The 27,382-nt window shown below is 43.1% G+C and overlaps 1 protein-coding gene across 3 annotated transcripts; it reads right to left on the bottom strand.

Moving 5' to 3' along the window:
* Window positions 1-725: 725 nt before the first annotated feature.
* On the bottom strand, window positions 726-26,077 carry STAMBP (STAM binding protein). Of its 3 annotated transcripts, none has more exons than XM_080813946.1 (10): window positions 26,023-26,077; window positions 23,918-24,135; window positions 13,886-13,961; window positions 13,505-13,600; window positions 12,018-12,384; window positions 9,927-10,051; window positions 8,906-9,043; window positions 3,447-3,559; window positions 2,756-2,855; window positions 726-1,395 (listed from the first exon to the last, which is right to left on the bottom strand). In XM_080813946.1, the coding sequence occupies exons 2-10, from the start codon at window positions 24,118-24,120 to the stop codon at window positions 1,339-1,341; spliced, it is 1,275 nt and encodes a 424-aa protein (XP_080670072.1). In that variant the 5' UTR covers window positions 24,121-24,135; window positions 26,023-26,077; the 3' UTR covers window positions 726-1,338. The 3 variants fall into 3 exon arrangements, with proteins under 3 accessions (XP_080670072.1, XP_080670071.1, XP_080670070.1); XM_080813945.1 differs by having other exon boundaries at window positions 25,325-26,041; XM_080813944.1 differs by having other exon boundaries at window positions 25,529-26,039.
* Window positions 26,078-27,382: the final 1,305 nt, after the last annotated feature.

Below are 27,382 nucleotides of genomic sequence, written 5' to 3'. Positions count from 1 at the left end.
GGGAGTTAGGAAACCAAGAGGAGAAGAAGAATATAAACGTGGTTCTTCCAGGGGAAAAGTTCAAGGACACTAACCCAAGTGATAAAGAACATAATATATTCAAGGACACAAAACTTTAAAATAAAGCAAAACTTCAGACATTTGCAGACTTTCCCCCCACAGAATTCTGATATAAAAAGAACTCATTCTTCACCCATACAAGGTATTTACTCACCTGTCCTCACCTGAGGGGTCACAAACAATACCATTATTTCTAGGCCACCTTAGAACAGTAGGCTCAGCTCATAGGAAGAGAAATACAGAACCAACTGCAGCTTCAAACACCTTCCTAGATGTTGCCTGAGTCAGAAAAACACAGTCAACATGACAACACTGGTAGGGTGGTGTGGCAAGGGAATGCAATCACTCAGTTGGAGCGTAACCTGGCACCGCAAATAAAGGCTCCATTATCGTTAGCTGAAAGCTTTCAGGGCCTAAGGAGGAAGTGAATGGGATGACCCACTTGAGACAACACCAGAAGAACAGAAAGCTTCACAGCCCTGGAAGATGGCAACAGGCAGACAAATGACACTGAGCAGTTGACAGTGAACTAGGACACACCTTCAGTATCAGCCCAGCTCAAATTCCACTTCCCCCTCACCTTTCCCCAAACAATCAGACCTTTTAGTTAGCCTGTTTCCATAATACTTGATCAAACAGATCACTCTAGAGCATACACACACAAAATATGTTAATTGTTATTTTATTGTAGAGGAAAAAATATCCAGACATATTTGTTAAATAACAATACTTCCTGACAAAATCACTCTTCAGGGTTTTTGGGCCTCACCATCTGGTCAGACATAGTGAGCTATCCATCACCCTTGTAATAAGCTTCATTAATGTTGTCATAAACCACAGGAAAACCCAAAGATTTTCTAAATGGCTTCCAAATTTCTGCATAGATGCCCTTAATAATTCCAAAGGTAAACAGTAGACAAATAGGTGGAGAAATTAGGAGGATAGCTTGGAGGAAAAAAAAATGTTAACAACTTGTGAATCTAGAATAAAGGGTATAGATTAAGTGTTCATTATACCATTCTTTCAACTTAATTTTTTAATTGCAGACAGACTGAAAAGTTGTCTCAGTGGGATCATGCTATTTTCCCATACTTGCGTAAAAAATACAGCCGAATATTTCTTTTTAAACCAGAAATAGAAAATCAGTTCTCCCCCAGGTAATACTCACTTTTAATTCTGCCTAAAAAAGCTTCCAGAGCTTTCTGGAAGGTTTAAATTAAGGGCCTACAGTACACTGATATGGTTTTATAGTTCTTGGGAAGTGTTCAAATCAAATTCTCATCGAAGGTCTGTGATGGTCACTGCTCTGTCCACAACAGTCACATGGCTGCAGCTCTACAACAGGGAAAGAGAAAAAAAGGGAAAGTCCTGGAAAATTCTAAGAAGTCACTTTTTAAACCTTCTTGTTTAACATGCTTATTCTGGCTAGTGGTTTCCAGTCTGGAAGCCAGACTGCTACTTACATGAGGTTATGGTGAGAGGCCCGGGAATCCGTGACTCCCCAATCCCTCTCTGTAGCCTCAATCAACGTGGGCCCGCATTTCTTCATTTACTTTTCAATTGGATGTATATTCTAGAGTTGTTCATGAAATTTACGTTTCTTTGAAAGAACTAATGAATTCATTAGTTTTTTTTGGGTGACTGTGTCAACCAGCTAATACAGTGCACCCACTGTCACGTGGGGAATGCTTAGTTTCATCATGCAAAAGGGGTCTTTATAACTGAAAAACTGAAAATGTGGGCACTGTTTTTGCAGCCACTATTTCAACATCCTGGTACCCACACATTTATCACATTCCCGGCAGACTGACCTATTTTGGAACAGATCTGTCAGAAAGTTCTTTCTCAAACTCAGCTGAAAACTGTCATTCTGTGAGGACTTAGTTTCAGTTCTGGGAGGCCTATGAATCGCACTTGATACCTTTTCATACAATAATTCTTCTTTCACTGAAAGTCGGTTTTCAGATCCTCCCTGAGGTTTCTCCTCTAAACATCCCCGGTTCCTTTCATGTGACAATGTACTGAGTTCCTTGTCCATACTGGTCACTTTTTGGTGAACCCAAAAGAATTAACATTCCATGGCCAGCATGGAGGGAAGCAATCTATCACATTAGATTTGAGGGACAAATTGAAACATACTGATCTTACCAGCAACTGAAACTTTTTATTCATGGACTATAACTCAGAAAAAAAAAAACTTCCTAAGAAGGTCAGAAAAATAAATCCCTATTATTTAAGCAAAATTTCAGAATCAAATATATCTTACCAATCTTAAGGGGCTTTTTTCCTTTGAATTTAAATCTCTCACTGAAGTACAGCCTTAGCAACTGGCGTTGATGAAGGAAAAAAAACTAACATTTAATAAGCCAGCTACTGCACCAGGTACTTTCTTCAATTAAGCCTCTCACCCTATAAAGTAGGTATTATTATCATTATCATCCCCCTTTCCAGATGAGTAGGCTGAGGCCCAGGAAAATTAAGTCTAATCCAAGATAGTCCTTAAATGGCAGAGCTACGACTCAAATCCATTCCTATCCCACACCGCTTCCCACGTATGTTCTTTTTAGGAAGATTTGCAAAGATAAATGACAAGGTTGATCCTCTGCGTGGGTCAGAAAGGACAATGCACCTCATCAGCTCAGACTGTCCTCCCTGCTTGACGCATAGCCCCAATTTCTTCTATGTAGATACGTACACAGAAGAGAGGTGGATCCTTGCTGTGTGGATGAAATCCTTTCTGGCGACAGGAAGAAATCTCCTCTAGTCCATGGTCAGTTAGTTTAAAGAATCCAGTTCTGCAATAAAAAAAAGCAGGCCCAGAATCAAGCAAAGGTGTTTCCCTAGTCCCAAACACACATGCACATGCACACGCGCGTGCACACACACACGCGTGCACACACACACATGGAGTTTGTTTTGAGACAGCTTCAAAAGTGTGCTGGCACATAGGTCTCTTCTCTGCTGAATGAGTCAGAGTTAGAGAATGACTCATCACTGCCACCACACTAGTTTGCTTGGAGAACTCATAGTAAATAACAGGATTTAGAATGAAAAAGAAGTTAACCGAGATAATCTGTTTGACTTTGAAATTCTTTAATTTGACACCAGTTTCTTAAAACTCCTATTGCTTCAAGTCAAACACTTTAAATTTCTTATGTCCTTTTCTTAGAAAAGCATCGAAATTGTTGCTTTGGCTATCTTTTTTAAAACAAGCATAGGACGTGTATCAGGATATGGTGCTTAGAAGGTAACTTTTAAAAACAGCCAATTATGACCACAATCTATATATTTTACAGAGAACAAGGTCTGCCAAATAGAAATCTTTTCCTGAGAGGCTTTTCCCCACTATCTCCTTATAATGCCCCAAACCGCATCAATGTACTTACTCCTGGAACTTGGGGGAGCAAACAATGGCTATTGACTCCGGCAACATCATCTGGTAGGAGCAATGAGTGTGTAGGTCAACACTGGAGAGGAAGGCGGTCTGTGTGGGATGAGTCTGAGAAGAGGAAAAAACGTCTGAGATGCCCCTCAGTGAGACAGCCAAGCCTGGCCCATGAAGGAAACAGAGCCAAAGAGCTCTCAGCTGGCCACAATCTCCTTCTCAAGCACAAAGCCAGTGGCAATCACGATGGGGCAATGCCTGAAGTTCATTACTTTTTGAGCACTGTAAAGAAGTATAGCTTAACAGGAGTATGTGAAGAAACTCATAATTTCTAATGGACCATCAAGACTTATTTGGCCCCTCACAAGCTTTCTCTCTGCAATGGAGAGCCATCCATTCTGGAATAGATGGTACACGCTGTTCAATACTTCAACATGGTACAAGTCAAGTACTTAACAAACCCCAGGTGGGTGAATGATTCTTCTTTTTGGCACCGGTCAGGCATGAGTGTGCGGCAAAAATAGCAAATGCTGTCCTATGGCTAATGAATACCATCTAAGGATGTGAGAAGCCGGGGGCAATCAGGATTTCAGTGGTAGTTAAATCACACAAAAGACCCTTTCTTGTTTGGGAAAAGGACTAAGATATTGAAATTTGAAGGTAATCCATTACAGCACCATTGAAATGTACATTCAATTGATCTCGTTTGTTTTCAACCATTCAATGTTTTATTGAGCACACTGTTAGTACACAAATGAATAGTCACATAATGCCTTATGTTCGTCTTAGAGGAGTATGAGTACAGATAACAAGAATGGAAAAAGAAAGCCCCAACAGGACTCAAAAAGACTACCAACCTTCACCGACAGAAGGGCCAGAACATAAGTAAGTGTACTCGATCAGTGTTCTCAAACCTGCTGTGTATGAAATGAAGCTCCCGAGGAGCCTGTCAAAAGCATTGGCTCCTGTGCCCACCCCTAGAAATATCCATCTGGAGAAATTTTTTTTTTTTTTTTTTTAAAGCTCATTCAGGGGCACCTGGGTGGCTCAATCAGTTAAATATCCATCCGACTCTTGATTTTGGCTCAGGGTTGTGGGATTGAGCCCCACATTGGGCTCCATGTTGGGTGTGGAAACTGCTTGGGATTCTCTCTCTTCCCCTCTGCCCCTCTCCTCATCTATAAATAAATAAATAGATAGATAGAAAGTTGATTCAATGATTCTTATGTGCAGCCTCATCTAAGAAGCATCCCTCCACACAAAGCCATGGCCAGCTCACTGCAGAAGAGGTCTGCAGGCCAGGAACAAGTCAGCTGAGTGCTACAGCAAATCCACACACAGGTCCTCTTGGGGCAGGTATGAACTTTGGTGACCACAAAGGAAAAATAGTGTCTACCTAATTATGTGATCCTACAGGACAAATGGCCTGTACCAACACCTTTATCCCACAGTTAGAACAAGGAATTTTAACTGGGACAAATGAGGCCTATACAAGCTGATCTAGGCCTCTGATCTAAAGTTGGGCTAGCCAGAAAGACAATATAGAGACACACAGCAGGAGCTCAATAAATAATTGTTAAACTAAATCAAAAAACCTTGTCTTGAGCCTCTATTCCCTTCTATTGTGTTTTCTCTTTCTCCTTCCCTTCACAATTGAATTTCTTGAAAAAACAGTTGTGTCCATCATGCTGGAGACAGAGAAAGGCATTTTTATGAAGAGAAAACAATAAACCAAAGGAGCAGAAATGAACAAGGAGATTGAATGCTGGGGGCAGCTTCTGCGCCTGGATGGGAGGGAGTAGCCACAGGACAGCGATGCAAGCTAAGGCAGGGCTGAGGCAAGCTGAGGGACGGCCTGAATCCTAGGCGGGAGGGTCACCCTATAGCTGGTGATCAATACGTGATCATATACACTTTTGGACCAGGGAACCTGATTTATAGCTGGCAAAGTATAGAAGGAAGAACTGATCTTCTCCATAATCCTCTTGCCAAGTTTAGGATGTGAGCAAACCTCTGCTTTTTTCTGCTTTTAATCCCCAGTTGGGAACGAATGGTACAGAAAGATCACTGGGGAAAAAAGCTGAAATACTATCAACTTCAGCTCTAAATTTGTTCCTAGCTGGACCCTCAGCTACAATTTAGAAATCCTTTTATTCTTCTACCTGCAGTCTAAACAGTAATTACCCAAACATTGCCCCATCTCCTCCAGTTCCTAAAACCACCCGTCTTCTCTGGCCAGGCAGAGCATCTGGATGGCAACCCTGTTGAATCAAATGAATTCCATCAACCCTTCCAAACAGAACCTCCAAAATCTCTCTGTAGCTTTCTTTCTTCAATTCTGTCTGAGTGTTTTTCCCCCATAAGAAGATGAGCCCCCTTCTTCTTTTTTTTTTTTTTTTAAAGATTTTATTTATTTATTTGACAGAGAGAGAGATCACAAGTAGGTGGAGAGGCAGGCAGAGACAGAGGGAGAAGCGGGCTCCCTGTCAAGCAGAGAGCCAGACGTGGGGCTCGATCCCAAGACCCTGAGACCATGACCTGCAGTGGCTTAACCCACTGAGCCACCCAGGTGCCCCAGGATGAGCCCCCTTCTTATACTTTTGATTGAATACTTTCCTACCTCCACATTACCTCGTCTCTGTCCCTCTACATCTCCTCTCCTGGCTCCACGATGCTCCACTGAGCTCCACTGGCTCACTGGGCATACAAACACATTCACACAACTACACACAAGAATGTAGATAAGCCTTAAAAATGTTAAGCAAAAGAAACCAGACACTGAAGAATACATATCATGATCCTATTTATATAAAGTTGAAAGTCAGGCCAAACTAAACTGTTGAGGTCAGGGATATATAAGTAGGTAGTAAAACTGTTAAGAAAGCAAAGGAGTTACAGAAAAGGTGGGAGAGAGGTTACCTGTGTCAGAGGGCAAGTGTGACAGGGCAAGACCACGGAGCGGGAGCATGCCTCTCACAACGTTCTAATTCTTCACATGGGTCATGCATGTACGTAGATATTTGCTTCATGATTCACTGAAGTGTACCTTTATCTTCATGTCCTTTCTTATGTATTTCCAATATAAAGGTTTCAAAAAAATCAAAATCAAACCAAAACACATGTTCAAGCCTTTCACACTAAACCATAAATCAAGCAAATACTCTCTCAACCTGGCTATTCCTTAAATCACCATCCCATTTTTTTCCTTTTCCCTGTGAACTAAAGTCCTTCCAAAAATAGTGTACATTTCACCATCAGCACAACCTCAATCCCCATTACTTCTTCAAACTCTATAGCATTCCTCCTCCTCTGGCTTCGGTGCCTTAACACACTGCCTGCCCTCCCCCTGCTCTTCCACCTCTCTGCTTCACGACCAACTATTATTCCCTATACTTCCCCGGGGGGCCTGCCCCCAACCTACTGGTGAATCTCTTCTTGCTCTCCATTCACTTCCAGTTCCAAGGCCTCCCAAGTCAGCTCTATGCAGAGGTCTCCCAAATTCACTTCCTACCCTGACCTTGCTCCCAAGTCCCAGCCACATTTCCAACTGCCTGCTGTTTCTGTCTCCACCGACAGAAAGCCTCACACATACTTTAAATTCAACATGCTCAAAACTGAACCCACAATTTATCCCACTTCTCAAGTAAGTTATCCTCCTGGAGCCCCTGTTTCTGCTTATGGGATAATCACTGCCACCCCCATGAGTCAGGCCTGCTCTCTAAGTCACCACTGGCTTTTACTCATCCTCCTCTTGCTCATTACCCACATCCTCTGAAATCCTATATTCATCTCCTTCCCAAATGCAACGTCATCACCCTAGCTCTCATCAGTAGATTCTATCACCCCCGAAACCTCTTATATGATCTCCCTGCCTTGACCTACTTTAAAACAGCCTTTATTTTAGATATTCTAAAGAATGGCTTTGAGCATAGTCTTGCTCTATTAAAAAACCTTTAAAAACTCTCCACTTACTACAGAAGAACTATTTTTTAAAAGATTTTATTTATTTATTTATTTATCAGAGAGAGAGAGAGAGGAGGAGGAGAGAGAGAGAGAGCATAAGCAAGCAGAGGCAGAGAGAGAAGCAGGCTTCCCTCTGAGCAAGGAGCCCAATGTGGGACTCAATTCCAGGACCCTGGGATCATGACCCGAGCCGAAGGCAGCGGCTTAACCAATTGAGCCTCCCAGGCATCCCAAAAGAAGAACTATTTTGCCTATCTGCCCAGGACCCCCCAGAACATTGCTCCAATGCATCACATTAAAGCTTATCGACCAGTTTCCTGATATGAGCCATGAACTCCAACAAACCAGACCTCTCAATGTCTCAGGACTGCTTATTCCAGTGCTGCCCCCCGCACATGGAATTCTCTCTTAGCCTATCTTGTCAAAATTCTGGGAAATCAAGCCAGGTGCAATCCTCCCCTCCGAATTCCATAGTGCTGTTTGCACCTCTGGAAGCACTTGGCACCTTCTGCCACATGTGAAGAGTGATTACTTGTCTCTTTGTCTAGTCTCCTTTATGAAACTAAAGCCCTGTCTTACGCAAATTTGTATCCTCCGGCAGATAAGAAACGAGTTTTCTGCCACCCACATACTATATAATAGGGGGTACCCAATAGAAGGCAAATATGTAGGTCATGGAATGCAGACAGGAGAGGCACATAGGACGGCCTCTTGGGTCAGTATTTCCCAAGTCTAACATACAAGTATGTGTAATCTCCCCAAATCCAGAAATGAGCAGACTCGTTTGTAAGTAAGCCTATCATAAACCATGAAAAGTAGCTTGGTCTGTGGAGTGAGGGGTTGAAAAGGAATAGGGAAAAAAAAGTAGAAATGACCTCTAGGGATGGAATTACATTTTACCTAAATATCACTAGGCTACTCACAATAAGAAAACCCTTGAAAATCTGCCATAGTGGTGACCCAACTGGTTTACATAAAGGTATATGCTGTTTTAACAAAGACCAAATGCATACATCTGAATTATCTTCCTTGGCTCATTAAAATAGTTTGACTTATATACCTTTCAGGAACATCATTTGTGTGAAGTAGGCAGAGCCTCTACAGACAATATCCACATATACTCTAGGCCAGCATCTTACCACTATTCATACTTACAGGGAAACTGGGACTTTACAGGAAACAAGTTCATTTTGATTAAATTAAAATTTTTTAAAATTAAATTTTTTTAAATTAAATTAAATTTAAAAATTTTTTAATTAAAAAAAATTTTTTTAAATTAAAAAAATTAAAAAGCCCCAAGTAGTTCCCAGAAATCAGTACCGGAGTGGAAGCAGTCAAGTATGCGAGGGAAGTCGAGTGTGCCTCCGGAGGAGGGAAAAACAGTCACCTAAATAATCTGGCCATAGTTCACTTTGCTCAAGGAAAGAAATAAGCAGCATGTTTATAACTTGGGGAGAGAGGAGGAGCCTGGCCCTCGGAGAGCTCAGGATTGCTTACATGGATCCAGCCCAGTGTGATGAGACCCTGTTGATCCTGTATGAGGAAGAGCTCTTCTTCGTTCTCGGTGTGGCAATAATCAGACCCGGCACTTTGCTTGGGGATGAGAACATGAGTAATGGTAAACTCATTCCTCATCTGTCAAAGGAGAAAACAGTTTGTCACCACTCCCTGGCACTTATGCAACCCCCCACTGTCACAGTAGTTTCAAGGTAAACATCTGTACAACAAAGGCCGTTCTCAAGCCAGCATGAAGACTGGTGCTCCCTGAGTCCCTCACTCAGTGGTTCCCAACCTTGGCTGCTCATGTGCACTGCAGGGGGCGCTCTACAAAGCCACGGGTGCCCACAGCCCAGTGGGAATTTCCAGGGGGAGTCAAATGGGTCTACTTGTGGGTCCCAAGAAGCTCTGGGATAATACCATTTCTCTTCCGTTGCTTGAGTCTAAGGTAGTTTCCCTCTTACTGGTTCTCTTAACCTTTCTCATCCTCCAAGGCTCAGTTTCAGTCTATTCCATTTCACTCATTTCTGCATTCAGCAGTTAGCAATGGATTCTTCAAGTGCCTTTATTCAATGACATTTCCCTCCTCTGAATCCCTAGCGCTCTACCACATATACCATTCAGTGTGTTATTCATTTTTGGGTATATCTCCCATCTCTTCAAAATGCCTGGGTATGTTCTACGGACACATGCTACGTGCCTTATATGTTGGATATTCCCAGTCCTACCATAAAGCAGGTATGCAAAAACTGACATACAGGTAATGCTGGCTCTTCCTACCAAGTTTAGAATTATCTATTTCTTACTACTAGCATGAAAATAATCTTCAATTCAAGGGACCATGAAAATCAATAAAATGCAAGGTCACGACACTCAAGGTAACACTGCATTACGCTATCCCCGGTTCCTTCTGCAGAGGGACCGTCGCAAACAGTAACTGACCCTGGATATCTTCTCTGAGAGTCACAGGAGGCCAAGGGGAAAGGTACAGTCTCAGCTCAGGAAAGCGTTTGGTTTTTACCAGTTTTCCACAGAGAATTCCACATGTCTCTACTCCTCGGGCTGTGTTGGCACTGGCTAACTGGAGGAACTGCGGGCAGAGCCTCTCGGGCACCGCCACATGGCGCAGTCCGTCGATTGTAGGAGCTGTTGTGGAGAAAGGAGAGAAGTCTGAGACCAGGGGGAGAGGCTTCCCAAGCAGACCGCAGAGCTGGCAGTCCTGGGAAAGCAATGCCAAATCACTGGGGTTCCCCAAACTGTGGACAGTGAGTGGGGATCTCATCCTGATGGATGAGGAGGAGGAGGGTTGTGGCCACAGAAACTGCAAGTGCATTACTTTAAAAAAAGAGTCTTGAACAATTCAAGTTAAGACAAAGGTGAACTACTTACTACTCAAAACAAGGTCCTGAGTTATTTAGAAATTCTCAGTCACAACCTAATATAAAGGATTTAAAAAAAAAAAACCTAATTCAACTGGGTTTTTGTTTTTATTTTAAATCTCTCTTTCATCTCGCATAAGAATATTGGAGAGTAGGACTTTCAAAGAAATATACCAGATATATTCTGGGTAATGGAAAATATTTTGGGTAACGAATTCTGAATTTATTCATTTGGAAGAATGTTAAAATGCCAAAACAAAGCAACAACAACAAAAAAAAACCCCCATCTGGTCCTCAAAAGAGGCATGAATGCACAGAGCAGCTCATAAGCCTGGTTGAGAATGCCAAGAACGGGACCAGTCGCTGGACACCAGGGAGAAGCCCTGTGAGAGACCACAGGCTCAAGTTAGGATGTGTCTTTCATGGTCACATTTTCATTGAAAAGAAAAGAAAAGGGATGTTCTGTTTCTGCACATGTAACAGCAAGCTCTGAACTGCTGGGGAGGTAACAGACAGGGGAGCAGGCAGTCACATGGCAGTGAGACAGTGGCATGTGAGGATTCTGAACGAAGTATCGGCACAGTCCTTTCCTTGCAACTCCACAACCACTCCCTGAGTGCACACCAGTGCGCTCACTGTGCTCAGCTCACAGGGAACACAAACACAAGTAAGATTCAAGCCCCAACCAGGAAAAAGTTAAAATCTAGTTATTGGCAAAGGACTACACAATCAAGGAAATGATCTCAACTGCATTACAGATACTAGAGATTTGAGTGTCTTAAGGAGAACAGAGTCAGTCTAAATGAAGGGAAGGGGATCTGGCAAAACTTTAAGAAAAGCAAGGAAGGCAGAGATAGAGAAAGGAGATTTTAGGTTCAGGGCGAATGTTAACAAACCTCCTTAGATAAAATAGTCCAGGGGCAGCTCTGGGAACGTGACAGCCCAATCTGACCAGAGCACAGAATATGGATGAAGGAAGAGCAGTGGGAGACAAGCCTGCCAAGTCCATGGGGAGAAATCCTAAAGGCCAGGATTCAGAGTCTGGAACCCCTTGTCCACTCTTACGCTGTCCTTGTAAGTGGATCTTCTGCAAAGCTGACTTCCTTAAATACTACTTGAAAGTTCTTTCCCAAAATGATCTGTTCTACTAACCGAGGTATATGCACCATGTTGCTGCTACTGTTACTGTCTCAGACAGTCTCTCAGTGGTGAGAGGAGGAAAGACTGCCAACAGTTTTTACGGCTAGCCTGAATCATCAACGACTACGTATAATATTGACCTTGACCAAGCTCCTTAAGGAATGGGATCATTTTCAAGGCAAGTGCAACTCTGTAGCCCATTTTTATTTTTTAAAAGTCAATTGTTAAATTATAAAGTGATACTATAAATTTCAGATTTCCCTTCCAGAGGGCCAACAGTGTTCTCTAATTCACTGAACATTTTCAATCTCTGTAAAATCCTTAAAAGTGAAGGGTCTGACTTTCAAGGATATTATGAGCTCTTCAGAAAAGTGACCTGCTCCAGGTAAATTATATGGCTGAAGCAACAGCCACCTGCACATGACAGCCAGTGTGACAGGACCCAGCATAGCAATACTGACCCCTTTGGGTCAGCTTCTGTGACCAGGGTCTAATGAGTGGGATCATGGAGGTGATCTTGGGCTGAAACCCACAGAATGACACTCTGCTTGGGGGCCAATGAGATGGAAGAGGCCAAGAGCAAGTGGACTCACTACTTTCTGAGTTGCTCAATGCTCCCGGTTTCAAGGACCTATCCACCACGGGTGGCTTGGCAGGCCTCAGGGTCGTATTATAGTCCGTAGACTGTGCGGATGCCACAGGCGCCGGGGGGAATGCATCTGGGGAGGGCTTCTCCAAGTCCGGCACCAGGGGGCCGCCTAGGCCAGGGTCCACCTTCCCAAACTCCTGCACGATCTTCAGTCGCTCTTTTTCCAGCTCCTGGTTCCGGATCATCTCCTCAAAGGCATGGAACTGCTCTTGCTCCAACTGCTGCTGCTTCTGCTGGGCCACCCTCTGCCGCTCCTTCTCCAGCTCCTGCTGGATGGCCACGCTCCGTGCGAGCTCTTCTGCTTCCCTCTTCTGCAAAGAAGGAAGAGGAGTCAGGCTTACACGTGACACTCAGGTGACTTCACACCTCGGAACAAGGCTTTGCAGCAGAGTGATTTCCTAAAATGTGCACCTGCTCTGGCCCGATTTCCCAACACGGACCTCGCGCTTCCCTCGGCAGTTCCACACTGTGGAATGTCGCTGCTTGTGTCTAGCTGGCCACTGCAGACTGACTCTGCAAGGACAGTGAAGGTCCTGATCCCCTCACTCCCCTTCCTCAACGGCTCTTACTAATGTATTTTCTTCTTTACTGAAATCTTGCAACTTACCGTCTATCCCTCATAATCTGTATTTAACACAGTTTTATTCTGACTGTGCTGTGCATACATTCTTTATCCCAAGCAAGGCTGCAAAACAGAACCAAATCCAAACTTCACCCTGCTGTATTAGGGGTCTTTACTGAATTTTAACTCAAAAGGAAGCCTCCAAAATTTTCCTGCTGATCAGTTCAATACAGAGCGACATTTTAAACTAATAAGAAATATCAGGTAATAATCTCCTTCAATAAGGTTTTCACTCACTCAGTCCCTTACAAACAGATGCCTCATAGCTGTTTACCGCCCTGCTAATTTGCAGCATCCGAGTTCAGAGAAGGGCTCAGCAGAGCACTACAAAATAACATGGAAGGGCCCCCAACCCACAGGAAGTATTCACATCTGACACAGACCACACACATGCCTTGGGAGTTTCTCCATGTGTCCTAACTCACTCTCCCTAACAAGAATCATTTGAAAACAGATTGAAGAGCAATCAGTTATTATAAACAGGTATAACCAAATGTGAATCAACACTCCAAAATTTGCTGATCTAAAAACCTGTCCTTAGGTTCTCACTCTAGATATAGCAAACAAGATTTCCTGTTCCTCAAGTTACCCTGTAAGACAAGCAGGCTAAAACTATGTTAGAATTCTCAGCCTAAACACTTGTGTTCCACTCTTTTGAGTTTCTGGTCTTTGCTGAAAAAGTAAAATATGACAGTAAAATCACAGGATCTGCTAAAATACCATATTGCAATGCCAGGGCACAGCTTAAGAAACCACAATAATTTCTTGTCTTTTTTTTTTTTTTTTTTTTTTTGCTGTTATATACTTACCTTTTCTTCATTATATTCTCTATATTCTTTTGTATATCGTTTTAATAGCTCTTCCTTCAGCTCTTCTGCCTTGGGAAATGCAATTTCCTTCAACTTCTGAGACACGAAACAGAAAACAGAGAATTAGAATAATTCCCAGCTAATTAAGTACAGAAGTAAAAAGACTTAAGTCAGCTTGGCAATGGCAACAATGTTTCCCAAAACAATGTAAAATAACCTCTACTGTACCATACCTGCTACTTCATAACCGATCTGGTGAAATGGCCTTATCTCCCGTTGCAGGATTTGAAGCTCAGATGCGGACACCACTACTTTTACCTTGAAGTTAGTCTGTGCTGCTTTGAAGCTTTTAGATGGGCAACAGTGAAAGTGAAGACCCACCTTTACTGTGTCTTTCTTTTCAGGAATGACAGCCGATTTGTAATCTCGATGCTTTGGGAGTTTCTCAATAAAGAGCCTAAAGGAATGGATCAGAATCATTATCATGCAAAGAAAATGTCCAAATGTCCAACAGACTCTGAAGTAAAACAAATCCCATGTCCTGCAGCCACCACAAGATGGGTTTCCAGACATGCAGGGAAGGGGTCACACAAACCCAGTGACCACGTTCCCCACCCACCTTCAACCTGTGTTTCTCTCGTCGCCTGAATCTGGTGTGCAGGAAGCACCAGACTCCCACAACTAAAAAGATGAGTGTGGGTTTGGGTGGGGGGAGCAAACTTACCCTGTGCCCAAAAATTTACCTCCAAAGAGATTCTTTTCTTATTATGACCATGACAGGCTTCCAAAGGAAAGGGCCTCGGTCACAAATTCTTCTCCAAGTAAGTCTGGCAACCAAGGGCAGGAGGCTGAGAAAATCCATGTTCTAGACTCCTCTAGCCCTGTGACCTTAAATTTGGCTTCTTTTTCTTTGGAATTCATGTGCCTTCAAAGCAGAATATTCCTTGCATCATACTAAGCACTGAGATCCTTAGACAGTACATGTGTTGTATGTGTGTAATATGTGCATGTTATGTGTGTGATGTGCATTATGGTCCTGATGAAAAGTTCTTAGAGAAACTAAGTGCTAGATTTTCTCTTCCAGTTTTATCTGTAGCTGTAAAGCTCAGTGGGAAAAGTAAACTGAATCAATTCACAGATCTCTAATGTTTATGATGTGGGAACAGTGGGAAGAGTGAAAACAAACAGAAGTTCAGTGACTTGTCACAGCCCAAAGTGGCAGATTCAGCAGTCCAATTCCAGAGTCTACGCTTCTAACCACTGTATCACTCTGCCTCTACATGGCTCCAGAACGCCCAGAACTGTTGGAGGGGTACTGAACAAAGATGTCTTTTAATAGGATTAAGGTGTAATGAACTCAAACTGATACCCAAAACAAATCAGTTGAGGGGAGCTTATCCACAGCTCTAAAATACCATATTGTAGTTGGGACTAACTGATTCTCTTCCACTTTCTGCCCATGGGTAGGAGTAAACGGAGGAGGAAGCCTCAGTAAGGGGAAGGAAGTCGACCTCCACCAAAGCAAACTCTTTTGAAAAGAGCCCTCCTCCCTTGGTTCTATATTAGGCACATAAAATTTTCATTTCAATCCATTTGACAAGACCCTTCAGGCAGGGATGAATTCTAAAATCAAAATGATTCTAAAACTCTCCCCTTTGGGTTCACAGAGAAAGATATAAAACAGTTTACTTAAAGTCTATATTTAAAATACAGATTCATTTGTTCACCCATCAAACCCTGAAGAAGATATTAGGATAAGTAAGGCTAGTTCTTATGTTCAAGACACCTATCTATAATTCAGTAACACTCTCTTGGCTCTACAAGACCAAGGTCCTACAAGACCAAGTTAGGAACCTAGACCTGTTCCTAACTTTAGCGGGCTGAATGTGCTTTGTATGGAAGCCTGAATCAGCCCAGATAGCACCATGTCACATGACCACGACACTTTATATGCACTTGTGCTCCCAACCTGAAGAACTGAGAAGTGAGGCTAGAGATTCCTGTGTCTTGTGCTTCTCTGCAAGTCCCTCTAAAGCCAGCATAGTGCCTGTATGAAGAGGCACTCAATAAATATCTGAGCAATAAAATGGTCTTAAAACCTTCAGATGAGGTGAGTAAAAAAAGAAACCCAAATTATACAAAAGTGCATTTGGTATGCCACCTGGTATGTAAGAAAGGGGGACAATTCTCTATGTGTTTGTACATACATTTTAAGTACGCAGTAATACAGGAAACCAAGGAAAGTAGAGGGCAGGGGAAAGAGAGTAGATGGGACAAGAGTGGGACTGAAACCTCTCACCACACACCTCTATTATTTTGATGCTGAACCATGCCGTGGAATCTAGTTTATAAGGTAAAACTTCTAGACGGGTACATGAATACCTTCCTCTTGTTCCAGCAACCATAGTCAATTCTCTGAATGGGGACCATATGGGCAGAAGGATCTCTTGAAACCAGAACAGGCAACCTAGCCCATCGTCTGTACAGGAGGCAAGAGCTCAGCGGGGAGGGAGCAGGCTCTGGAGCCACCCTGCCTGGGCTCAAATCCTGGCTCAGCCACTACTAGCTGTGTGAACTCCGCCAAGTTACTCAGTCTCACTACCCTTCAGTTTCTAGATATATACTCTATATACGGAGACAAACTAGCACTACCTGATAAGGTTGCTGGGACGCTTAAAGAGATTTTAAAAAAAAAGTGCTTAATGAGCACTGGGTGTTACATAAGACCGATGAATCACTGACCTCTACCTCTGAAACTAATAATACATTATACGTTAACAAACAAACAAACAAATAAAGATGAAAAAGAAAAAATAAGTGCTGAGCACAGTGCCTAGCAAATAGCCAACATCTGCTACGACAGCTATGTATGCTATACGATTGTTTTTACTAATAAATAAACAAAAAGTGTGAACAAGAATCGATGAAGATGTTAACACCAGGGCTAGAAGTGTTGTAGGCACAGAATATCTGTGGCCCAGAGGTATACTGTTCTCTGGGGTTAGATCTTGTTGCAGCTTAGAGAGGGGAAACATACCAAAGCAAAGATGTATTGGCAAGAACACAAGCAAAACAACCTGTTGGGACAATGGGGATAAAAAGAGATACACAGAAAAGGAAGTACAAAAGGTAAATATACAAAAGGGTATTCAACTTTACTTACAACGAAAGAAATTCAAATTAAGACAAGGTACCATTTCCATATATCAGATTGGCAAAGGTTTAAAGGTTAATTATAACCACGTAGACAGGGTGAAAGGAAATGGGTGTCCTTACACACTTTTAACAGGACTGTAATTTAATAATACATTGTATTACCACGGGACTGTAATTTTCCTGGGGGTGGGGAGAGACAACTATTCAAATTTTAAAATCTGCATATCCTTTAAACTCACAAATATACCTCTAGGAATTTATCCTACACAGTACTAAGATATACATAAGACTATTCAATATAGCATTGGTCGTAGAAGTAGGGAAAACTAAAAAATTAAATGTCCACCAATAAGGGATTATTTAATAAATTACATTGCACCCAAATGTGAAGAACAACATAATCATTCACTCATTCATTCAACAGATATTTATTGAGCATCTACTATGGGAATTGGCAGTGAACAAAGTCATAAATTGCACCTCATAGGGTATGTGTTATGGGGTGGGGGGATAAACAATAGAAGAAAAAATGTATTGATAATCGGTGCTAGAAGTCATTAATAGGGAAGGAAAACTGGAAGTGACAGGAGAGGGAGTGGGATTTTATATAGGGCAGCTAAGGAAAGCGTCGCTGAGAAGATGGCATTTAATTAAGCCTGGAAGAGACGAAGCCATGAAGAGATCTGGAGCAAGACTGTTCCAGGCAGAAATGAGATGGCGTGAAATGAGATCAGTATGACTTGATATGGAAAGATATGACTGTTAAGAAAGCAAGTTGTAGGGCACCCGGGTAGTTCAGTTGGTTAGGCGACTGCCTATGGCTCAGGTCACGATCCCAGGGGTCTGGGATCAAGTTCCATATCAGACTCCCTGCTCTGTGGAGAGCCTACTTCTCCCTCTCCCTCTGCCTGCCACTTCCCCTGCCTGTGCTCTCTCTCTGTCAAATTTAAATAAATAAAATCTTAAAAAGAAAAAAGAAAGTTGTAGAACAGAATATACTGTATGAGTTTATTCACATTTTAAGAAACAAGAATAAACACATGAGCCTAAGTGCTTGCACAGACAAACATTTCCCTCTACACACAAGAAATTAACAGTGGTCATCTCTGGTGGATTCTTTTCACTTTAATATTTCCCTGGCTGGGTGGTTTGAAAAAAAATTGTTTTAATCATGAATATTAATTTTCTATACAAGTAACTATTTCAGATAGTCCAGCAGAAACTCTATAACATGGAGGGACGAAGGACTCTCCTCTCCTCTCTCCCAGTCTTAGAAATTGATCAGCAAAGTGAGCATGATCATAGACCCTAGTCTGTAAGCCCCGATCCCAGAAGAAAACATTTTCAATACAGGTGACAGACCATTTTCAGCAAGCAGGTCTGTGCTATAGGAGGCTCACACAGGAGACAAGAATTGCCTAAGTCCTCTGTAACTCCCTTCTATGTAGCCTAGTCAATGACCATAAAAAGCTGTGAAAGAATTCACCGCCTGGATTATCGTCTGTGCTCATCATGAAAATATGTACTGATTTAATATGCTGAAGATCCTGCTATACTGGGGTCTGCAAAAGGCAAAGCATTCCTACAGGAGGGAAAACCTCTGAGAGGGAAATGTACTTCAGAACATTCAGATGCCTGAAGTGTCCCGGGGAAAAGAACAAACATGCCTTTTAAAACCCGGAATTAAAGTATCCACAAAAGGTCTAGAACAATGACTTGCAATAGTGGGGGAGGCAGAGGAGTGGTGAGGGAGATGCCTGTTCCCCTCCCTCCTCTCTCCTCAGTTGTAATAACTGCCTAAGTGAGCCACTGTTACTGACAAGAATATACCAAGAAAAATGAAGTGGAAAACAGACTGAGAATATTAAGCCAGAACTTTTTTGCAACTCCTACGGCTTGTCAGTTCACAAAATCAGAATCAGGGTCTTAAAGATACCAGTGAGAAAAATGAAAGTAGCTACATTTATTGCTTCAGGTCAAGTCAATCCAACAAAGTCCCAAATCAAACTCCAAATCTAACAAGGCAAGTAAATGAGCTGCTTCATCCCACCCCCTTCTCACTGAGCTCTCCTCCTGGCCCATTTGGTGGTATTAAATGGTCCCATCAGTGGGAACCGTATACAGGGACAGATTCCCCATACTGATCTTGCTGTGAACATGGATATTCGTGTCACTCAAAGTAACCACAGGTCACAGAACAAAATCGATTTAAATATCTGTGTACTCTTAATCCTACGCCCACTTGTCTAGCCAAGAGCTTTTTGCTACAGTTAAGCTCTTTCTTTCCGTGCTATACCATCGGCTTCCCCTTCTCCACAGGTTCCTTTCCATCAGCAAAGAAACATGCTCCAGAATCTCCCATCTTAAAATACCACACATTCATGTGCTCTTGGTCCCTCTTCAGTTACTCCCTTTACTCTCTGTCCAAACTCCTCCAAAGAGTTATCTATGCCAGGGCCTGGCAAAGTACAACTAGTAGGTCAAGTCTGGCTTGCCATCTGTATCTGAAAATGAAGTTTTCGTTGGAACACAGCCACACCCATTCGTTCATGTGTTATCACACTACAGAGCTTGTGACAGAGATCAAATGGCTGCAATGCCAGAAACGTTTACTCTCTGGCCCTTTACAGAAAACATGTGCTGACCTCTGGGCTGTACTCGTGGTCTCTGCTTTCCTAGCATCCATTCACCTTTCATCCCACCCCGATCCAATGTCTTCTTAGTCCTTTCAGTGAAACCTGTTTACTAAGATCACCAGTGACATCACAACACCAACCCCAACACCTCACCCACCCCATCTGACCCATTCTGACGCAGCTGGCCACTCTCCTGCAAGTACTGGTGTCCTCTGGCTCCCATGACACCATTCTCTCCTGGATTTCCTCCTGCCTCTCAAACCTCCCTTCAAGTCCTGTCTGCTGGCTCTCCCTACCTAGCCAATCTCGAGGCTCTTCCCATTCTACAGTCTTATTATCAAGGTTTCTTGATCTTTGAATATGTCATGAATCCTTCTAGCACCTGATGAAGCCTATGGACTCCTTCTCAGAATAATTTTTTAAAGATGTAATATAAAACATGAAGGATTAGAAACCAATTCTACTGAAATACAGTTTTCCAAAATATAATAATTGTATCGTGTGCTTCCTTACTGATATTTTGTTAATACATTAAAAAAACAGGATCTACTTGTGGCTTTAATAACTGTACTGTAATTCAGAAGTAAAGGTAAGTGTAAATGCTATTTTTGGATATCAACATCAATCATAACATGATACAAAATATTGACTTTGGGGCGCCTGGGTGGCTCAGTGGGTTAAAGCCTCTGCCTTTGGCTCAGGTCATGATTTCCAGGGTCCTGGAATTGAGCCCTGCATTGGGCTCTCTGCTCAGAAGGGAGCCTGATTTCCCCTCTCTCTCGCTTCCTGCCTCTCTGCCTACTTGTGATCTCTGTCTGTCAAATAAATAAATAAAATCTTTAAGAAAAAAAATATCGATTTCTACTGGTGGTGACAGCATTATAATTATTATTAATACTACTGTGCAAAATGGAAAGAAATGCTAAATTTCAGTGAGAGGTTAGTAAACAAGAAAAGTTGTTCCCAACTGAGTTCATGGAGGCTAAATTCTATCGATGAATCCCTGTGGGGTTCCTGGATCCCTGATTAAGACCTATCTGCCAGAAGATCTCAGCAGCTCTCATGGCTTCAGAACCACTCATATGCCAAGGACTTCTGAGTTTGTATCTCCAACCCAGACCTCTCCTCAGTTCAGACTGGTACATCCAACTTCCTGCTGGATATCTCAGAGGCATCTTAACACCTTAACATGTCAAAGAAGCCAGGCCTGAACTCTTGAATCTCCTCCCCTTTGAATCTCTTCCCTTGAGTCTCAACCCACCTTTTCTCTCTCTCTTTTTTTAAAGATTTTATTTATTTATTTAGGAGAGAATGAGAGAGAGACAGATAGAGCATGAGAGCGGGGAAGGTCAGAGGGAGAAGCAGACTCCCCACCAAGCAGGAAGCCCGATGTGCGATTCGATCCCAGGACTCCAGGATCATGACCTGAGCCGAAAGCAGTTGCTTAACCAACTGAGCCACCCAGGTTCCCTCTCAGCCCCTTTTCTATACCACTCTCCCCATCTCAGTAAATGCGCCAGCACATCCTAAAGTTACTCAGGGCGGAAACCTGAGGTCAGGGGCACCTGGGTGGCTCAGTCGTTAAGCGTCTACCTTCAGCTCAGGTTGTGATCCCAGGGTCCTAGGATCAAGCCCCGAGTTGGGCTCCCTGCTCAGTGGGAGGACTGCTTCTCTGTCTCCCACTCCCCATTTGGGTTCCCTCTCTCGCTGTCTCTGTCAAATAAATAAAATCTTTAAAAAAAGAAACCTGAGGTCAACCTTGACACCATCCTTCCCAAACTATCAGTCAGTCCCGTGGACTCTACCTCCAAAATGCCCAATCCACTTGCTTCTTTCCACACTGCCACACTCCTTCATGCCATCGCCATCAGTCTCTTCCTTGAATTGCCATAAGAGTCTCCTAACGATCTCCCTGCCTCTCTTAACACACCTTCCACCATTTACCACATAGTAGCCCAATTTATATTTTTTGGAATGTAAGTAAAATTAAGTCAAAACCTCACTTAAAACTCTGCCATGGCTTCTAATGCTGTTGAGATAAAATACAAACTCCTATGGCATGCATGATTTGGCCCCACTTGCCTCTCCAGCCTCATCCCCTTCTCCCTCCTCACTTGCTACACTCCAAACACAATGATGTTCCTTCATTCCTCAGAACACACAAAGGTATTTCCTACTTAAGAGCTCTGAACACACAGTAACAACTGTTTCAAACACTCTGCTCCATGCTCTTGGAAAGACCAACTCCGTGGCATCCTTCAAGCTTTAGTTTAAATTTTACCTGCTCAGACAGACCTTACTCTATTTGATACCCTTGGTTAATCTCTCTCACAGCACTCTCTTTGTCGCTTTCCTAGCATTTGCCTTACTCTCTGACATTTCTTTGCTTACCTGTTTATTGTCTTCTCCCCTAACTACAAAGATACACCATGAAGGGCAGGGGCCATTTACTTCCTATGTATCCAGGACTTAGAGCAGTGCCAAGCGTACAGCAGATGTACACAATACATATTTGACAAATGAATACGGTCCTTGCCCTCAAAGCACTTGCTACGAGAGGCAACAGGACCCAGAAGGTTCTCCAGAAAATACTGGAGAGAGTGATTCCATGATTCTATTTAATTTTCTCGACCATGATTCTTTGAAGAATTGTGACCTGTGGCCTCATTTTGGGAAAACTCTCTACCAGATTACTGGAAATATACAAGAATATTATTTCTACCAGTAGCAGAAGAATGGGACAGTAGTCAAAGAAACTTCTCAGGAAAATAAGTTTTGTGCCTACTATGTCAAGGAATGAAAAACTCGTAATAGCAAAGAGAGGCAAAAATGTAATTTAATTCTATGTAACTTTATCAACACTGAGGTCACATAACAGGGCATGACGGCGTGGATGGCCTGCATGATCTCTGAGGAGACAGGGACTACTTCTAAACTGAAAAAAATAAAGAGACAATAGCAGTCCCTTTTTCTACCAAAGGGACTCTACAATCACAGTACGAATCCCGGGAAGTCCACTTGTAGGCTACTTTTCTTCAGAGCACCGGTTCTCAACCGGGCCATCAGAGACCATCAGGTAAAGTCTAGAGACATTTCTGGTTGTCACAACTCAGGGAGGGGATAAGGGGTGCTATTGGCATCTAGTGGATAGAGACCAGGGGTGCTACTCAACACTCCACAATGCACAGACAGTACCCAAGATGTCAACCAGTACCCAAGATGCCCCAGATGTCAACGGTACCAAGGTTGACAAACCCTCCTGCCGAGCAGTATGTGATCTACAACTGAAATGCATTTATTATTTCGGGGAGGACATGTAAGAAACTAATAAGAGGAACTGCCTCTGGGGAAGGGCACTGAGAGTTTGGGGAAAAGGGAGGGATAGGGAGACTTACTTTTTAAATATATATACCCTTTTGTGCCTTCTGAATTTGCACCTTGTATACATGTTACCTATTCAAAAAAGAATAAAAAATAACCAAAAGATAGTCAGTGTGGCTTGAAACTATGGTCTTAACTCTAGCTTCAACTCACAGAACATTATCAAAAACGAACTAAAAACAAGACCAATGTCGTAGATGAATCCTAATTAAGAGTTAAAAAATCTAGGGGTGCCTGAGTGGTTCAGTCGGTTAAGCATCCGACTCTAGATCTCAGCTCAGGTCTTGATCTCAGTGTCCTGAGTTCAAGCCCCACGTGGAGCCTACTTAAAAAAAAAAGTTAGATCTGAGCCTTCTCACTCTGAAGTGTGGAACAAAGCATATCATGAAACCCAGAGCCTGCTTCCTCACATATAGAATGGGAAGACGATGAGCCCTACCCCATGTACCTAGAACTATGAACATCACATGAAACAATGCAGGGGAAACACTCTATGAACTGTAAGAGTCATATAAACACATTATAGTCATTATTTTTCTAAAGGTCCTGGTATCATGAAAGAACAAGGCTAGAGATTATAAATGAGACCCTTTAACATTATTCCCTTCCTAAATTACACATCATTTCATCATGACTGGGGTTTTAGAAGTTGTTCCCTGTTAATTGCACTGCCATCTTCTATTTATGCTGCCTATCTAAGATGCTAAGTAACTCAAGGGAAAGGTCTTATGATGAGCCACACAAACTGTAGGTGGTCAATACCTATTTGATGATTTGCATGATCATAATAAAGGTTAAGAAGAAAAACCTTTTTCCTGAATCACTCGGTTTGTGACAAAAGAAGCAGAGATGACAAATTTTGGCTCTGTTAAACCTCAACAGTAATCCTATGATTAGCTGCCTTAATAAAGAGAGCACAGGCAAAACATTCACCAATACAAAACGTGTAGTTTAACCATCCTCTCTCTTGCCTAACAGCTGGGCCACGTGGGCACAGGCCAAAAAGCTAGGTCTCTTACTCATGAAATCACTGAGTCATGAAAATAACACTTTCAGTACTCATGACTTTGAATGTCAAGGACAGTCATTATGTAGGAGCTGCCTGCAAAAAATGATTAATGCTAATGATGTTGTAACGTTCTCTAGTTTTAGCAATTCCGAGCAGAATAAATGAGCACAAGAACAGAATGAGTGAGGCATCAGTCACCGGAAAAGAAAAAGGAAACTGGAGGTGTCTTACGTGATATACTTGTTATAGAGGATAAAGGCGTGTTCGATGTTGCCTTCCTCAGAGTAAATGGATGCCATTCGGATAATCTCGACTCCAGAGCGGAAGTACCGTCGGGGTGGAATGTCTTCATTTATCTCCACTGCGCTACCCATCTGGGAGAGGGCCCTCACCCGGTCTTCGGGTGGAAGGCTCACATCTCCATGGTCAGACATCAGGACCAAGAAGTTCTGAGACAGAAAAAACAGGTGGCATCAGCACCATGGTCCCCATCACCCCAGCACAGCCTAGCACACAGTATGGTTAGCCCATTAACTTCTACCTGACAGAGAAATTAAGAGAAAAATACCATACGCTTGTGGCCTGTATCAGATAAAGTCTCTTTCCCACAAGAAGGCTGAGACCCTCGAGGAAGTGCATATCACAATGATAAAAGCATTGGCTGATTTAAAACCCCACAAAACCTGTGCCATGATTAGGTGGTACAGGGAGTAAAACTATAATGGGGATTCGGTTCTACCCTTTAATCATTCCCTATCATGAGGCGGTCCTGCTCTCAGCACCATAAAAAGATGGATGGTATCTTATATTTTTTGCGCTACTTCTCCCACCAGCTACCCACTTCCATCTATCCCAGTACTTGGCATAGTATACTCAATGAACTTTCATGATGATTGTTAAGTGATTTCAAGTTTGGTCATTTTTATTTAATGAGAGTAATGACACTTTCCCATGGTGTATTTTTTCATCTCTGAGCACAAGGTGAGGGGAACTAGTCTGGGAATGAATGCAGAACAATCCTAGTTCTGCTCACTAAACCCCTCTTTCAGTCAATCCACAACATCATTCATCATGTCAGGGTAAGGAATTTAGATCTGAAAAACAACATACTCAAATCTATCTTCAAAGACTAAGCACTCTTCAAATAACAAAAGGGCACAAAGGTAACTCGGCATGCAATAAATAAATAAATAAATAAAACAGACCAACAAAAAACAGGAAGGGAGTTTTCCCTCCGTGTGCTTCAAACTGCAGTAATTCTACAATCTTTCTAGATCTGATTCTATTGCTACAATCAGATTCCAACTCCCAATTTGTATGACTCTACATCATTTTCAAAAAGAATCTGGGTATTTGATACACATTGAATTACAGCACACCCTAGCCAGCATGCTCTAGACTATACGACTAGAGTAGAATTGGAATTCAAGGCCCTCTAACAAGTGGTCCCACTTTGTCTTTTCAGTCTTAAACCTTACTCCTTGCCATCAGAGATCTTTCCCTTCAGTCAGGATTCTGATCTGCCCAGAAATCCTCAAGTGTGTTCCATTTGTCTATCCACTGTTTTCCCGTTCTCCCGTACAAGCCCTCCCTCAGAGAGGCTTTTCTTGGCCAATTCTACCTCTAGGTCACACTTACCCCAAGCTTCCTCTCTAAACACCCTCACGAGTAGTACAAAAGCTGTGCAGACTACCAGGGATGCAAAGGCCTTCCATCTCCCCCAAAGCCGTTGTAGAGGCTCAGAAAGCCGTTCAGCAAATCTAAAACCTCCCCAGGCTGCCTAATTAGTAAACTCGATCCAGAGCCCATTAAAGCTAACTGAAGCTTGTTGCGCCTCAGTACCTCTGGGGAGATGATCTGTAAGATCGAGAATGGAACCCCTCCCAAGGTCAGCGAGCGGTACTAGAGGGCTGAGCAACACTCCAGAGGAGATGCGGCATCCGCAAAAAAAGGAGAAGGTGGCAATAAAGGACTGAGGAGGAAAGACGAGGTCAAAGGAATTTCCAGGAACGAGCCGAGGGGGCGTATTCAGTGGAGAGGGACCTCCTGACACCTGCTTGAGGTCCCCTCCTTCAGGGCCCTCACGCCCAAGTTGCCAACCCAGGGCAAAATTATCCAAGGTTCTCGGGTCTTCAGAGCGCGGCAGGCAGAGACGCGCGGGGACGCGCGGGGCCTGGCTGAGGCCGGAGCCGTCAGTGGCCTCGCGCGCGGCGGGCCGGGCAGAGGGCGCGGGGACGACAAGGCTGAAGGCCCCACACTCACGGCGGCCGCTCCCCTTCAGAGTCCGACCACGCTCCGGGCCTCAACCCCACCACATTTCCCAGACCCTTCCCCACCTGTCCCCGCGGACGACACTCGGAGCTTCCGGAAACGTCACATCCGGCGCGCGCCCCGCCCCTCCCGCTGGTCTACCCATTGCACTTTCAAGAACGCAGGACCCATGGCGGCGAGCTGGTGGGAGGGGTTAGAACCACCACCTCCCCACCCCCGCCCCTCCCCCAAAAAAGACTGCCAATGAGGACAGAGCTCGGCAGCGGCCATCTTGGTAAAGGAAAAGCGACAAGGTAGAAGGGACAGCAAGTAGTTAAAGTAGTTAAATGATCAAGCTAACTTCTATTTGTGGAATTAATTTGACTTTGGGTCGAGTTTCCTGCCAGATAGCCCCTATACCACACTCACACAAATCCACAAATCAACATTCAAGAAGGGATTGGTGATGCAAGTACCTGGCTGAACTAAGCAAGGTTTCTAAATTGGTGGAAAAAAACAAAACAAAACAAAAAAACCGCCAACCTCTTGAAAATTTCAGCTTGTTTGTGTCACTTCCTACGCAAAATTGATAGCCTGAGGTATTTGGCAATCGCTTCTATTACCTAGAAAAGGACTTAAGACTAACTTTTGAATGTTAGAACTCCAACACAATTTATTAAAAATGAGTGTTTGGGGGCACCTGGGTGGCTCAGTGGTTTAAAGCCTCTGCCTTCAGCTCAGGTCATGATCCCAGTGTTCTGGGATCAAGCCCCACATTGGGCTCTCCGCTCAGCAGGAAGCCAACTTCCTCCATTCTTTCTCTCTCTGCCTGCCTCTCTGCCTGCCTCTCTGCCTACTTGTGATCTCTGTGTGTCAAATGAATAAAATCTTTTTAAAAATAAAAATAAAAATAATGAGTGTTTGATTTCTAAGGGTCACGTGCCAAGCAATGGAGACCCAAAGATCTGTATGATGTGGTTCCTGCCCCTGCAGCCAGGACAGGCAGCTGTTTACACCAAGTACAAACAGTGGCATATTCTGTATATGGGTGTGTGTATGTATGAATATCTTGCACAGCTGCTTTCCAAAAAGGTCCTTCAAGCCTGCTATTCATTCTGTATCAGGAGATTTTGTATATCATCACTCTGATACTTTCTGCTCTCCGGGGACACTCTACCCACCAAACTTGGGGACCCTCCCTGTAAGTTCCTTAATGTGATGACATGACCTATCCTTCAAGGTCTTGCTTAAAGCCCCTGAACTGGTATTACTTCTTCCACTAGATCAGGGTTCAGATTTCTAATTTTCTGACTCTCTGTTGTGGATCTGTCTTTGGGATTTTCCCAAAGTGATTCTATGTGGTCATTGACTTTTGAGATTTATAGCTGAAAGGGCTTAACAGATTGAGACTCTTTCTCTCCTACAAGCATAAATAGGCATGTCAGT

This window comes from Martes martes, assembly GCF_963455335.1.
Source record: "Martes martes genome assembly, chromosome: 9".
In the NCBI taxonomy this organism is placed as follows: domain Eukaryota; kingdom Metazoa; phylum Chordata; class Mammalia; order Carnivora; family Mustelidae; genus Martes; species Martes martes.
Note: the sequence above shows the minus strand (reverse complement) of the source record. Positions and strands in the feature narration are given on the sequence as shown.